The following is a 16,235-nucleotide window of genomic DNA, read 5'->3' on the forward strand; positions in this document are numbered from 1 at the left end:
TAATGTTACATTGAAATTTTAATGTTGGAATTAATATAGTAGAAAATAGTTTCAGGTCTTGTTAATAATAGCTTTATGATTGATCTATATATTTGATATAATATAGAGAATGACTATTCCTATAAGTGTAGTAAAAATGATGTAATTAATTTTGTGGACATGTTTGTCATTTTGTGATTCTTATGCTTATTAAACTGTGAGAAAGCACTCCTTGCATGCCAATTTCAGTAGTGTAAACATGTTTTGTTTCACATCATGATGATAAATGCCCAAATGGGAGTATTATAACTATGTGATAATAACTCTGCTCTAAGGTAGCTTTTCAGATCATTTTTCAGATCATAATACACTTACTAATTTTTAAGGCTATAATGGAAATGAAAGCTCAGAATTCTTGTACATAACTTGTTAACTTCTACAAATCAGTCTACAGGCTTCAGTGTGTTAACTGTTAATAAAGACATATGCTTCTATAGCTTTTACATAAAATTCAACAGATTTAAAAATTATTACTCTTTTGAGTGGGAGGGTATAGCTCAAGTAGTAGAGCATACGCTTAGCATACACAAGGTTCTGGGTTCAATCCCCAGTATTTTCTCCAAAAATAAATATAAATAAATAAACTTAGTTACTTCCCCCCACCAAAAAATTGCTCTTTCAAATTACCATAAAAATTTCTCAGTGCTTATCCTTTATTTCTGTATCTAGGTTTTATGAACTAGTAATAGGTAGTTCACAAACTGGCACTGGTCCATGGGTATATTTTGAGTGGCACTGTAGTAGACAGTAAATGAATGAAGTGAGTAAAAAGGTAAAATGATGATTAATCAGAATTAAATAAAAATGAACAAGATAAGTAAAAATAAAGATTGAGAGAATATTGAAAACTGATAAACTAGCTGAACCATAAAGATTTAATGTAACTCAAAAGGGAAAATTGAGCAAAGAGCCAGGAAGATGCTCTGGTGTTAAACTTCTATTGAAAGATAACTAAAGAAATAAAATCAATTGAAATAATGCAAAATAATTTTCAATTTTAAGTGGTTACGATATAGTAGAAAAAAGTAGATTTTTGACCTTCCACGACGAGCACATTCTGCTTATATTGTCACGTGATGTGATTCAGTTAGATTTTCCCTGAGTCCCAGTTCTCAGCTAATGCCTGTGTATGGGAACACAGATGCTTACCTACCAAATATTACAGAGCAGAGTGCTGACATTACCAGATAGATTGATGATAGATTTGACATTTTAAATACGAGAGTAATTAGTGTTTGAAAGGTCAGTGTCTATAAGCAGAAATTGGAGTCCTTCAGCCAGGAGGACACTGCTAAATCAGCACCGAATTTGTATATGTGTGATAAGTAAGTTTATTTGGTGAATCTTAGACATCATTGATCTATTTAAATCATTTTTGGCAGAAAATAACCTTTTGTACCTTATGTGTATTTTTTAAAAGGTCAAAAGATGTCTTCTAACTACTCATAGAGATTATAAATTTGTTAACTTTTGCATATTTTCCTTTGTAGGCCCAGATTGTTCTTCATCAGCATGGTTACCTGGTAATGAATCATCGTGGCAGGCCACAACTGTTCCATCTAACCAGCGAAATAACCATATCAGGAGACATAGTATAGCTTCCGACAGTGGTGACACTGGCATTGGAACTTCCTGTTCTGACAGTGTGGAAGGTGAGCAAAATTCTTATTGGTTAGTAATGAATCTTTGTAGAATGATTGTGACTGAGAGAATTCAAGGGATATGTTTCATTATTTATTCCAAACTGAAAAATTATGAAGTAGTGTTTGAATATTTAATAATGTTCTGTGTTATATATCAAATGAAATTGTTCCTCTGATCGTATTAGTTTTCCTTTTATTTATTTTCAAGTGAACTTTTTATTTTGAAATAATTATAGCTTTACATGTGATTTAAAGAAATAATACAGAGGTTCTATGTACCTTTTGTCCCCACCCCTGCACTTAGTATCTTGTGAAACTGCACTACAGTATCATAACCAGGATATTGGCACTGATACAGTCAAAATACAGAACATTCCTATCACCAGAGTATACCTCATTCTGCTCACACCCATTCTTCCTACCCCTCTTAACTCTTGGAAACCACTAATCTATTCTCCATGTCTGTAATTTTGTCATTTCCAGAATGGCATGTAAATGAAATCATACAGTACATAACCCTTTGGAATTGGCTTTTTTCTCTGGAGATTCACCCAGGTTGTTGCATGTATCAATAGTTCATTCTTTTTGATTGCTGAGTAGTAGTCAGCAATGGTGGCATTGGGTAGACCATGTTTTGGCTTAACCATTCACCCACTCAAAGACATCTATCTGGATTGTTTCCAGTTTTTGGCTATTAGAAATGAAGCTGCTATAAATGTTCATGTACAGGTTTTGGTGTGAACATGGCTTCATTTTTCTGTGGTAAATGTTCAGGAGCTTAATTACTGGTCATATGGCAGTTGCATGTTTAGTTTTTAAAGAAACTGTCACACCATTTTCCAGAGTGACTATTCCATTTCCATCATGGATCAGTATGAGAGATCCACTTTGCTCCCTACCACTAGCCCCTGGTGGTTTTTAAATTTTAGCCTTTTTGATAGGATGCAATGGTATTTCATTGTGGTTTTAATTCTCATTTTCTTAAAGATTGATAAAGTTGAATGTTTTTTCACAAGCTTGTTTGCCTTCTGTCTATTCTCTTCCTTGAACTGTTTTTCATGTCTTTGGCCATGTTCTGATTGGATTATTTCCTTTTTTTACTATCGAGTTTTAAGAGTTCTTTTTATGTTTTAGATACTAATCCTTTGTTGGTGATGTGGTTTGCAAATATTTTCTTCCACTCTAGCTGTCTATTCATCCTCTAACAGTGTCTTTTGTAGAGCAAAAGTTTTTAAGTTTGTAAGTCCAGAGTATCAGTTTTTGCCTATATGGATTGTGATTTGGGTCAAGGCTGAGAACTCTGCCTAGTTCTAGATCTTGAAGAGTTCTCTCTCTCTCGCTCTTTTTTTTTGTTTGTTTGTTTTGAAAGTTTTTTTTTTTTAATCATTTGATGTTTTCCATTTAAGTCCTTGATCCATTTTGAGTTAATTTTTTATAACATGTGTACGTTTGGGTGTCCCTAAGACCACTCCTAGGCTCAATTATTTACTAGAAGCAATCACTGAACTCAGAAAAACTATTATACTAAAGGTTATGACTTTTTACAGTAAAAGGATACAAACTTAAATTAGCAGTAGAAAAAGAAGCAAAGGGCAGGGTCCAGGAGATACCAGGTCCAAACTTACAGTTGTCCTGTCTCTGTGGACTTGTATGGTTAATTCTCTTGGCAGTGATGTGTTGATAGCACATACAGAGTATTGCTCAAGCCCTTACCACCTCACCAGGCCATCCAAGCCTTAGTGTCCAGGATTTTAACTGTGGGTGGGTTATGTTGTTATGGTCAACTGCCTGTACAGATGATCTTAGGCTCTAGTCCTTGAGAAGTTAAGCTGATATCACATGATTCAAGGCTCCCACCATGAATCCCATTTTTAGTGTAGACTGTATGGAGTTATCCAAGGTCCCCAGGTAAACAGAGACACTCTTACTAGGCAGAATATTTCAGGGTTTTAGAGGTTACATCTCTGGAGCCAGACAAGGGCCAAACCTTTCATGGAATGGGCAGAGTGTGGAAATCCCAGACATTCTGAGTTGATACTTTCTGCACAGCGTGAGATTTAGATTAAGGTTCATTTTCTTTACCTAATAAATCTCGAAACCAGAATAATTCCTGCTTTATTATTGTTTAAAATTGTTTTAGCTATTCTGGTTGCTTTGCTTTTCTATGTAAGTTTTAGAATAATTTTGTCTATATCAACAAAAAATCTTGCTGGGCATGTAATAGGAATTGTATTGTCCATATATCAGTTTGGGGAGAATTGCCATTTTTACTTTGTTGAGTCTTGTAACTCATTTACATGGTGTGTTTCTCAATTTATTTAGATCATAAGTTCATTCACCGGTGTTGTATAGTTTTCAGCATACATGTCCAGAACGTGTTTTGTTAAATTTGGAGCTAAGTATTTTATTCTGGGGGCAGTGATTGTAAATGGCATTTTATTTTCCAGTTTTGTTATAGTATGTTAATTGTATTTTGTGACACTGCTGAACTCACTCTTTGGTTCTAGGAGGGTTTTGGTTTTTGTTTTTGTTTCTGGTTTTTTTTTTTTTTTTTTTGGTATATTTCTTGGGATTTTTCTCTGTAGACAATCATGTCATATTTTTCCTTTTGATCTCTATGCCTCTTATTTCTTTTTCACTTATTTCAGTGGCTATAACTCCCAACAGTGTTGAATATGAGTAGTAGGAGTGGACATCCTTGTCTTTTTCCTGATATTACAGATAAAGTATTCAGTCTTTCACTGTTAAGTAGCTGTATAACAGCTATTAACTATAGGTTTTTTGTAGATGTCATTTATCAATTTGAAGAAGTCCTCCTCTAGTCTTACTTCGCTGAGAGGTTTTTTTTTTTTTTTTAGTAATGAAAGGTTTTGGATTTTGCAAATGCTTTTTCTGCATCAATTGACATGTGATATTTTTCTTTAGCTTGATACGGTGGTGAATTACATTGCTTGATTTTTCAAATATTGAGCCAGCTTTCCATTCTTAGAATAAACTCCATTTGGTCATGTTGTATAGTTTTTAAATATATTGCTGAATTTTCCTTGTTAATATTTTGTTAAGAAACTTTTTCATGTATTCATAAAGGATATTGGGCTATAGTTTTCTTTTTTGGAGTACTTTATTGTTTTGACATGAGGATGATACTAGCTTTATAAAATGAACTGGGAAGTGTTCCCTCCTACTTTATGGAAGAGATTGTGTAGAGTGGTGTTCTTTAAATGTTTGGTAGAATTCTTCAGTGAAACTGGGCCTAGAAATTTGTTTTTTTATAGTTTTAAAATCATGAATTAAATTTTCTTAATAGTCATAGGATTATTCAAATTACCTTTCATGTTGGATGAGTTGTGGTAGTTTGTTTTTTTGAGGAAGTGGTCCATTTTGTCTGAGTTGTCAAATCTATGTGTGGAGTTGTTCATAGCATTCCTTTGTTATCCCTTTGATGTCTGCAGTCTCTAGTGGTATCATCTCTTCCATTTCTGGTATTGATAATTTGTGTCATCTTCCCTTTTTCTTTCAGTCTTGGTAGCAGTCTGTCAGTTTTATCGATCTTTTCAAAGAATCGGCTCTTTGTTTCATTAATTTTCTCTTTGGTTTTCTGTGTTCAATTTTAGTGGTTCCTGCTTTTTATTACTTCCTTATTTCTGCTTTGGGTTTGTTTTACTTTTTCTCTAAGTTCTTAAGGTGGGAATTTAAATTACTGATTTGGAACTTTTCTCTTAAGATGTATGCATTTAGTGCTATAAATTTCTGTCTCCTCACTGCCAGGTGGAGTTAGAAGTCCACGTTCCCCATCTGACCTCTGTTGATACTCTAGAAGTTTGGAGGGAAGTGCCTTGTCGGGGTGACAAGTCAGGTTTTCCAAGTAATCACCATGATATCACTGGTGGCCTCATTACTGCTGGGTGCTGTTCAGACTTTCTTTTAGGCCTCCTCTGACATAACGTGTGTGTGTGTGTGTGTGTGTGTCCTCTGACATAACGTGTGTGTGTGTGTGTGTGTGATGGGAAGGAGAGTGGGGGCTCCATACTGCTGGACGGTGATGAAAGTCCTGTCTCCCTTCTTTGGTACTCCCCTGGTGGGGCTATTGGAATAAATTGTTACAGCTTGGCAAGATTGGAAGTCTAGGCTCCCCACTTGGCTTTTGTTGGTGTGGGTGGAAGTGGGGCTGCAGTTTTTTCCTTTGGTGTTTGCCTGAAGAAGCATGGTTACTGTCTAAAAATTTTCTGTCTTGTTAGGTTTCCTCTTTCTTGGTCTGTTGGCTAGGGAGAATAGGCTTTTGTTGGGACTTTTTTTGGACTGTGATTCTTTGATTCTTCTGGATTGCTGGCTTTTTCAGCTTCAAGTCTGGAAGATACGAGGCCAAAAGAAAACCCAGGAAGTTACCGCTGTCTTATTCCTTTGGTCCTAATGTGACTAGCTGGTCTTCCTTCTCTCTGACTTGGAGTCATATGTTTATTTTATGTATAATGTCCAGGGCTTTTAGTTACACTTAGTGGTAAGTATAGGGAAAAGTATTTTTTCCCCCATCTTTTTACTGTAGTTTTTATGACTTAATAAAAATCTTATTTAACTCTCACTACCTGTCATAACTTTGCTAGCAGTTGCATAGAATATTTACTTCATTATGGTCTTGCATCTAATATCAGTTGATTAACTGAAACATACAACTCAAGGAAAGGAAGGAAATACATACAAGGTGGTGAAGGGGAGGTAAATAGGAATGTGAATTACAGAAAAGATCCATTAATTACATGACAAGTACTCTTGTTAAATTGAAAGGTGAAAATCATTAAAAATATAGTGCTTTTGTTTTTTTTAACTTTCTTTTTTGGGGGAGTAATTAGATTGATTGATTGATCGATTGATTGATGTAATGGAGGTGCTGGGGCTTGAACCCAGGACCTTGTGCACACTAAGCATGCAGTCTGCCACTGAGCTGTACGCTTCCCCTGTAACTTTCTTTTTTATCTTTCCTATATTTGAGATTTTATATCCTGTTTCCACAGCCTTATTTAGTTTGTGAATGAATACTCCTAAAATTGTTGATTTTATTGTGAATTTATTCAAATATTATTCATACTTGCACCCTTGGGATAAAGTTGACAGGCTATATTGATAGTTGTATGGTAGAGTTTTCTACTTAATTGATCTAAAATACAGCATTTTAGTATAGTATTCTATGTGTATTATTATTGAAGTTGATTTCAAAATCTTAAGAAAAAGTTGATACACTAAAGAATTAGATTTCAGGAAGGAAATAGAAACCAAATCAAACAGATTTAGTTTTCTCTAAATATAAAAATTTATTATCTTTTTTTAAAAAATTGCTTTTAAGAACATTACTTTCAGGAAGAGGCTGATGATATTCCTCAGTCTTTGTCATAGTGTTAAAATTAGATAGGTCTTTAGAGATAATGTAATTAATTAGACCATTATATAAATGAGTAAGCTGGTTCCAAAAGATGAAATGACTACTCTTATTAGTATGGTGGTTAGGAGCTTAAGCTTTGGTTAAATCTCTTATCACTTAATTATCTGTGCAATCTTGAAAAAATTTCTCATTTCTTTCAGCCTCAGTTTTTTTCATCTCTAAATTAGAGATAATAACTTTTAAAAAAAATCTTATGAAGATTTAGTAATATGACTTTTAAATTGCTTAGTGCAGTTGCTTTGTATTGTCATCATTGCTTTAAAAATGATTCTTATTCTCCTTCCTTGCACTCTTTTTTCATGTCTCTTTCTTCAAATTTCTTCTCCCTAGGAAGACTCCCTAGTTGACTTACCTAGAACAGTGACCCTTTGTTGCCATGCTCACAGCTTTATACCTATAACTCTGCTTTACTTTGGGTTTGTTTATTGTTTGTATCATAGAATAGGGACTGGAATGTACTGGGTGCTCAATTTTGTTCAAGGAAACAATGCATATTTAGACTTTTGGATAACATTCCTGTTTAGCCTGCTTTTGTACTTGATATTTCCGAGGTTAGAGCCTCTTTGATGTTCCCCCAGAGAGGTGGACGCCCTGTGCTGCATTCCCAAGACTTGTATTTTTTTCAATAATTAACACTTTTCATTTTCCAGCTTCTGGAATTTTGTTGTGATCTCTTGTTGCTGATCGTCCTGTGTTGTTCGTTGCCACGAGTTTTCACCTTAATACTTTTCTGTTATTTCAGTGGGTTTTGTGAGGGAGAGAATATAACTTTGTGAACTCAGGCAGTGATCTTAAACTGGATATTCTGTCATATAAATATAAATGAAAAAAATGAAGAGAAAAAGAACTGAAAAATGACTAAAAGTTTTCCTTAATGTCAACTATTCTATATATTTCTTCTACTTCCCCCACTGATTTAAAAAAAGGTAATAAATGCACATTTTAAAAAGCATGATGATGAGCATAATTTTTAAAAGTAAATTTGTATTTCAAATATTATTAAATTTATAGTCTTTGAAAAAATCGAATCCATCCATATAGAATTAAATATATATATATAAATCCCTTTATTTCCTCTCTTCCAACCCTTGCTTTTTCAGAGGTCACAAATGTTATTAGTGTGTTACATGTTCTTTCAGATCTTTTGCTCTTATTCACACACGCACAGGTTTTAAAATAAAACTGAATCACCCCTTTAACACAACATTGTAAACCAGCTATACTTCAGTAAAGAAAATAATAGTAACAAAAAAAAAAGAAATTAAAAAAAAAAAGCTAAAACAAAACAAAAAAACTGCTTGATCATCCCATATATGCTTTGTAATTGGCTTTTCCTTCTTTTTTTTAAACTTGCTGTGTTGGATTTCTTTAAAAAAATTTTTTCGTTGTAATGTGAGTCACATGACCTAATCCACATCAACTGAGGCTTCTAGAATTACTCTGTTCTCCAAGGAGATGGAGCCATTGAGATAAGCCTAGGACTGGGTTTGACCTCCTGGAATTTAAGAGTAAAGCAGGCTTTTATGGAGGCCTCCTTTTTGATGTTTGGAAGCAACACAGGAGTGAAAGTCCTCCTGCCAATTTACAAGTGAACCAAACAATAAATCAGAGAATAAAATAAGCCTACTGTTTCTGTTAGGTATGTAACATTTCTCTAGCACAGATATCAGCCTAAGTGCTTTTTAAAAATACATGCTTATTTGGAAACTTAGTACATAATACTATGATAGCATTTCAAAGTAGCAAAGAAAGATTAAGCCTGAAAAAAGTGGTATTAGATCCTGACCTCAAACTATAAGAAAACTAAATTTGAAATGGAGTAAAGAACTAATGATTTCTTTTTAAAATCATAAAAATACTAGGAAATAGGAGATCTATTTTATATTTTTACATTAGAAATATTGTTCTTAAGCCATAAAACACAGATTGGTTTAAAAAAATTCAAAATGTTTGAACATTGATAAAAATATTAAATAAATATAATGGAGACATACTAGGAATAAATATTTATAATAAAATTATTAACAAGGAAATAATATCCATATTACTTAAAGAGCTCTTATAAATAAGGCTAATGCCCCAAAATATTTATCTAAAAAATTTGAAAGATTTCATAATATAAAAATTTCATAGATAAAGGATAGAAATAAACAATTCATGTAAAAAGTACAAAAGGCCAATAAACATCAAAAAGATAAGCTCAGTCATAGTGAAGTGAAAGTCTAGACAATGAGATGCTTCTTTTCACCAACGAAATTATCCCATTTTCCCAAAAAATAGACTGTAATATCTAGGATATGAGCAAAGATGGGAAAAGTAGTAATCTAATAACTAGTACATACCGGCAGCCTTTACGGGGGCAGTTTGGCAATGATTATACAGCTGTTAGTGTGTTCTAGGCACTTATGCATGTTAACTCACAACAACCCTCTTATAGGGAAACTTAGACACTTAGACATTAAATTACTTACCTATGAATAATGAATGTAATCCTTGATTCAGCACACACACAGATGAACAAAGATAATATGTACAAGAATATTCACTGTAACACTGTTTAGTGAAAAATTAGAAACGACTTCAAGTGTCTATCAGTAGGAAAATGGTTAAATATTTCATTGTGTATTCAGTTAAAGTAATTAGTAGCTACATATGTACCAACCTAGAAAGATATTCAAGTGAATTTTCAACTTCTGATAACAAATTGAACATAGCCCTCTAATTTTGTTCTGAAATCCCACTAAAAGGAAAAAAAAAAAACTTAAAAAAAAAAACAAACCCAAAAGCAACCCTATGATGATGGGGGTCAGGAGTAGGGAGGCGGGTAGAAAACACAGTAAAATTCTGGGAGCTGTAAGTCAGAACAATACCTAAGAAATTTTCTTGGAGGATCCCTAGAGCTAAATCCTAAGCCAGCAACAGAGGAATTCAGGAACAAGCTGTAAACTTATATTATTAAAAATCCTCAAAAATGCTCAGGAACTGGTGGTACAAGACTTAAGATTGGCTAGATTTATTCACTGGATAATAACAGTTTTTCCCCTTTCTGTTCTTTGGATAGAAGTCGGAGGGGAAGGGTTAAACTCCACCGCCTGGAAGAGGAAGTATCTTAATTTAATATTTGGAGTTATTCTTTAAGGTATATTTGTGCTTTATCTCCTATTTATCTATCTATTCAGTTATTATTATCAATATGGGCCCATGTATATACATATTTTTAAATTAAATTTCAGAATTTATTAGAATTTCGCTGTTTTTTTCCATCAATGTCCATCTGTTCCTAATTTCTATCCAGGGTACCACAATTACTTTTAGTTGTACTATCTCCTTAATCTCACAGTTTCTTACTCTTTTTTTTGTTTGTTTTTCATACCTTTAACAGTTAGTTTTGAGGAGGACTGGTTAGGCATTTTATATAATTTATATAAGTACTTTTTTGGGAAGAATACTGTTTTTTGGAAGCAAGTCACTAAGTCCAACTCAAACTTAGAATGGGGGTACAGGTACAGAGTTCTGTATCTTGGAGGGGAAAATATCTACATGTATTTTTTGGAATTCTTTTATTAGGAAGACTCATGTATTTTTCTCATTTATTTATTTATCCAATCACTGATTTATTAGTATGGGCTGTATATATTTATCTTCTGGATTATGATCCAATAATATTTATTTTGCTGCTCAAATTATTGCATCTTTTGCCATTGGGAACTCTTTCAGGTTGACTCCTGTTGAACTTTATGCTCCACCCCCGTCCTTTTGTTTTTTGACCATTTCCTTTTTGGTACTGTAAGGTGTTCTCTGTTCATCTTACATTTTTCTCTACCCTAACCCTGGAATCAGCCATTTCTCCAAAGGGCCCTGGTTCTTTCTATTGGAGAATAGTATTTAGGAACCAAGATCTAATCACTGGAAGTGCTTGTTACTGCTGGAGTGTCATTTCTTCTAGGTGGTCACAGAGGACAAAGCTAGGTCATGTAGGTATATATATTAACCTGTGTATACATGCATATCTCTAGTTATTTCTGTGTCTATCCATAAGTATCTGTTTTAAACTAAATGTGTTCATACTGATGTCTCTGACAAATCCAGTACAGCAGTTCATTTCAGCTTTTTTCCCGTTCTTACCTGTAATTTCCCTCTCCAACAGTGAGATACCTCGTACCATACCATCTGTTTACATATTTGTTCAGCCCCCAGTAAAGCTGGTTCATTACTGTTAAACCCATACTCCCCTATGTTAGTTTCCTTGGGCTGTCGTAACAAATTACTACAAACTGGGTGGCTTAGAACAACAAATATATTTTCTAACAGCTCTGGAGACTACAAGTTCAAAATCAAGGTTATCAACAGAGTGATGCTTTCTTTAAAGGCTCTAGGAATGAGTCTTCCTTAATTGCCTCTTCTAGCTTCTGGTAGTTACTGGCAATCCTTGGCATTCTTTGGTTTGTGGCATCATAGCTTTCATGTTTGCCTCCTTTGCATGGCCTTCTTCTCTAGGTCTCCTTTGTGTCTTCAGATATCTCTCTTTCTCTTTCTCCCTATGAGGACACTGGTCATTGGATTTAGGGCCCACCCATATCCAGTATGACCTCATCTTAACTTGATTACATCTGCAAAGACCCTGTTTGAAAATAAGATCACATTCACAAGTACCAGAGGTTAAGAGTTCAGTTTATCTGTATGGGACACACAGTTCAATCCAAAACACTATAATAATCTCTCTAGTTAAGTAGAAAGGCATAAAATAAATTTTGGAGGGTAATTTGAACTAAGTAGAGTTGAAAATAAAGCAGGAAACTGCCTTGAGGGTTTTTAAAAAACATGTATTATTAGCTATTTGGTCTTATCAATGAATTTTAAAAATTAACTTTTTTGAGGAGAATGATGTGGGAAAGATACAGATCTGAAAATTTATAAGTTGTAGAATGGATGCTCTTGGGTTTTCTTAGTACTATTGAAAGGCTGTTTGCTTTAATCAAATCATACTCTGTTCCTTTATTATGACTTCTCAAAAATTTACTGGAGATTCAGAGATAAATTTTTTAGCTTTTTGAAGCTTTGGCTTAGAAAATCAGTATCTTTTTATAGTCAGTTACTTCTACCTCCATAGAATATTAAGGTATTAATCTCGGTCCAGCTGAGAATTTTCCTTCTTCAGTTCAGCGTGGGAGACCTTAAAAAACAATTCCCCTTCCTCCCCCCAGACTAGGCCACACATTGTCAGGGTTGGGATGCTGCCTTTTCATGACTGGCTGAAGAACTGAAAACACCTTGTTGAGAATGTAACTATAGTGGTATCTTTTTATAATCTCTAGAAACTCTTTGATTCTGCTGTGTATTATTATGTACTTTTTATTGCTATTTTAAAAACTGCCTTTTCTCTTTATTCTTTGAATTAGTTTAAAACTGCTTCCTTTGTGTTAATAGCAAATACCACTGCTTTTCTCACTGAATAATTCAATACAAGTCCCTGTAATCTTTTACAGATGAAGAGCATGATTTTCACTTTCTCCTTGAATTAGGCTGATGTGAAGATACTGGGTTGGTTTGTTTTTTGGCTTCTGGTAGTTCTTGCCATTACCTCCAAGTTGAACTCCAACTCCTTTCCCTGCTAGTTTTTAAAATTAATACATGAAACAATGTGTGATTTTACTGGCATGTTACATAATAATATACAGAATATTCTAATGAACATTGGAATTGTAATAATCCATTGAATTTAAGACATGATCATAATGGGTAGTGTTACTTAGAGGCTATTCTGGGTGGTTAAAGGAGTGTCACAAAATTTGAAGACAAAGGCCAAAATAGAGCAAGAGTTCTAGGAAAGGACAGTGAGTATAAGAATGGAGCATGAAAATAATGTGGAGTAGTAGGACTTTGGGAGATTGTCAATAACTAGGAACTTCTATGGGCAATGATCAGAGTTGTAGTTTGAGTGATAGTGCTGGTAATGATTTTGATTGCATTTATTATTGGCTGTCAGGAGAGGTGAAGGGTACTCCTCTTTAAAAAAAATCAGATATGTAAAAATGTTATCTGAGGGGAGGGTATAGCTCAAGTGGTAGAGCGCATGCTTAGCATGCATAAGGTCCTGGGTTCAATCCCTAGTACCTCTAAAAAATAAGTAAACCTAATTCCCCCCCCCAATTTTTTTTTAATAATGGGAAAACATTTTAAAAATTAAAATATGATCTGAAAATAGGAGATAGTTTTAGCAGGTATAGTAAAGATTATTTATTTAGAAGAAAAGCTCGGTATGTTTGATACAACACTTGATTCCAGTTAGTGTAGTTTTCCTTCCTGAATATGTGTCTTTCTGAAGTTCTCATGATTTCTACTTCATGGGCTATTCCTTTTTACCATCTCTGTTCTTTGGTAAGTTTCCTGAATCTTCTAATTTGTAATCTTCGTTTTTCATTGTTGGATTTGCTTCATGGTGTATCTGTTTAATATAAAGGGCTCAGGGAAATAGCCATTGTGGAGGATTATTGAATATTGAAAATAGCCTTGCATTAGAACATAATAGGTTGATATTTATAATGTAATGTCAGCTTTAAAACATGCTATGTATTAGATTATTTCATATCAGTGTCTATGGGTACTTTAACATACTTGGATCTTTGATTATATAAATCTTTTTGTCATCCACTAACCATAGGTCTATAAAGTGTTTGTTTTTTCTCATTTTTAAAATTAAATATATCCTTGTTAAATTCCAAACATAATAGAATAACCTAAAACATGTTTATGTCCTTTGTACTAAAGCCTCCAGCTGAAAATTACAATGGCATACAATTATATTAATTTTGAATAATATACATGAAATTTGGACATGTGTTACCAAATGTAATTTGAGTTTGTCTTAGAGTGTATCTGCAGAATATTTTAGTTAGCTGCCTTTAACTCTGTTACTAATAATATTTGTCTTGGAGGAGGGTATATATTCCTTCTTGATTTCTGAGGCTGTGGTAGGAAGTACTGCATTATTTTGGTTTGCTGTGACAATATTTACGTGAAATGTGTGAATGCATTTGAATTAAAAGACTGATATTGTAAAAACCTCAGTATACGGAGCAAATAACTGTGTGATTTACGTACAACATGGGGCTGACTATTAACAAAAATTCCTGGTTTAACTCTTACTGCAATTTACTTACTATACTTGATATAATACATACTACAGCTGTTGTAAATTACTGTCATTTCCTTTCTGGAGATATTTTGAGGTAGTTTTTGGAAAACAGTGGTATAGAGCTGTGATCCAATATGGTAGCCACCAGTAACATATGGCCATTGAGTGCTTGAACTGTACCTAGTCTAAAAGGAGATGTAAGATGTACACTGGATTTTGAATACTTTGTATAAAAAAAGTAAAATATCTTATTAATACTTTCTAATATTGATTACATAATGACATAATATTTTGGGTATAGTGGCTTAAATAAAATATTATTGTAGTTTTTCATTTTTACTTTTTTGGATGTGATTACTATAAAACTTAAAATTACAAATGTAGCTTGCATTATATTTCTATTGGACATATTGGTATTGACAGTATACTTTGTAAAGGGTTTACTTTCAAAGATTTTATGAGCTATACATTTCCCAGTGGAAACAATATTGGCTTCTTAAAATAGCTCCTGTCACCCCACTTAATATTTAATATAACAGAAATTTGTATCAATAACATTATGTCTATGATAAATTACATTTTGTTGTCAGTCTAGGGGTACTGAGAGCACACCTCTTTTTTTTTTATCATTTTGATAAAAAAGTGATAAAACCTTCACTGCAGTGTGACTGCCTTGGTTCCTTTGGCAAAGAGAGAGTTAAGGTGGCTAAGGTGGAGTGTAAATGTTTGGGTTAGGGAAGATTTTGGATTGGAGAATTCCTGAAATTCTGAAGAGTTTTGTTGCTCAGTTAGGGGATGGGAAAAAGGAATGATGTCAGTAATTCCAGCTGAAATTCTCTCATCGGGTGTGAGGTGCAGGCCCTCAGACTTAGTTAGGAGGAAGAGGCAACACTCCCCCCGAGTCTCATAGCAGGCCAGTGGGTAACCCACGTGAAGGCGAGCAGGTAAGAGTGTGATTGCACGAGTCTTCCATAAATAAAGTGTGGTTGGAATTTGAGTTTTCAGGAAAAAAAAGCCTATCTTGCTGTAAGCTTCTGAAATTTGGCTGCTTTTTTGAAATAGTAGTATTATGCCCGTGTTATATAATTCAAATGCTTAACCTGTAATAGTAAAGTTTGAGTTCTTTTGTTTACTTTAGTAATTATTTTCTCTTTGTTTAAAAGACAATTGTGGTTAAATAGGTATACCTTTATATACTAAATGTAAATTTATTTTTGGGGTATAGATCAAAGTACATGAATAAATTTTACTTGAAGTCCATGATCCATTACTTTAAGTAAACAGTGCAGCTGTGAAGTAAGTCATCAAACTGAAAGGTACTGTGTAGTCAGACTTTCATTCCCCTACCCCACTCTCTGCCCTGTAGTATTGTTTGGTTATAACTGATATTCCAGACGATGCTCTTTGACCATTGCCAAATCCTCAAAGTACTCTGTCAATCATCTGACAAATAACTTGCATTCTTTTTTATTTTAATGTTGTGTTTTAATTCTTAAAAATTAAAAAACTTAAAATTCATACATGAGTTAGAATATATATTTATTACATAGGCTATAAATATCCTAGGAATTATAAATATGCAGTTTTATAGATGACCATTATATAAACAGAGGTATTTGTTCTTTTGTGTCTAACCTGCAGCTTTTGGAGGTTTGTTCATTTATTCACTAAATAAACATTTATTGAATGCTTACTCTGTTTCAAGAACTGCAGAATTGCAGAGAGATCAACATGGAGGAGAGCATTACATCAGAATCTCAGCCGGGAGAGGACTCTAGTACAGAAAATTATTCTAAAATTACCATTGAGTGACTTGCTTTTAGCCGTGGTATTTTAAGATTTCAAATAAATAAGAGTGTGAGATTTTTATATTTAACAAGTTGGGACACTAATTTAGCATTAGTGGCACCACTTTTTAGCTGTGGTAATTTGTTCATGGGGTGTCAGATTCCAGGGTGGGAGGAAATAGATCTGTGACATGTTA

At 33.7% G+C, this 16,235-nt stretch overlaps 1 protein-coding gene across 4 annotated transcripts in view; it reads left to right on the forward strand.

Annotated features, from left to right (window-relative positions):
* Window positions 1–16,235, forward strand: part of CEP85L (centrosomal protein 85 like) — a 149,225-nt gene that overhangs the window by 25,854 nt on the left and 107,136 nt on the right. For all 4 annotated transcript variants that reach the window (XM_064486741.1, XM_064486740.1, XM_031456223.2 and 1 more), the window contains exon 2: window positions 1,530–1,691. In XM_064486741.1, coding sequence (XP_064342811.1) covers window positions 1,530–1,691 — 162 coding nt within the window. The remainder of the gene's footprint in view (window positions 1–1,529; window positions 1,692–16,235) is intronic.

Source organism: Camelus dromedarius, chromosome 6, assembly GCF_036321535.1.
Source record: "Camelus dromedarius isolate mCamDro1 chromosome 6, mCamDro1.pat, whole genome shotgun sequence".
In the NCBI taxonomy this organism is placed as follows: Eukaryota; Metazoa; Chordata; class Mammalia; order Artiodactyla; family Camelidae; genus Camelus; species Camelus dromedarius.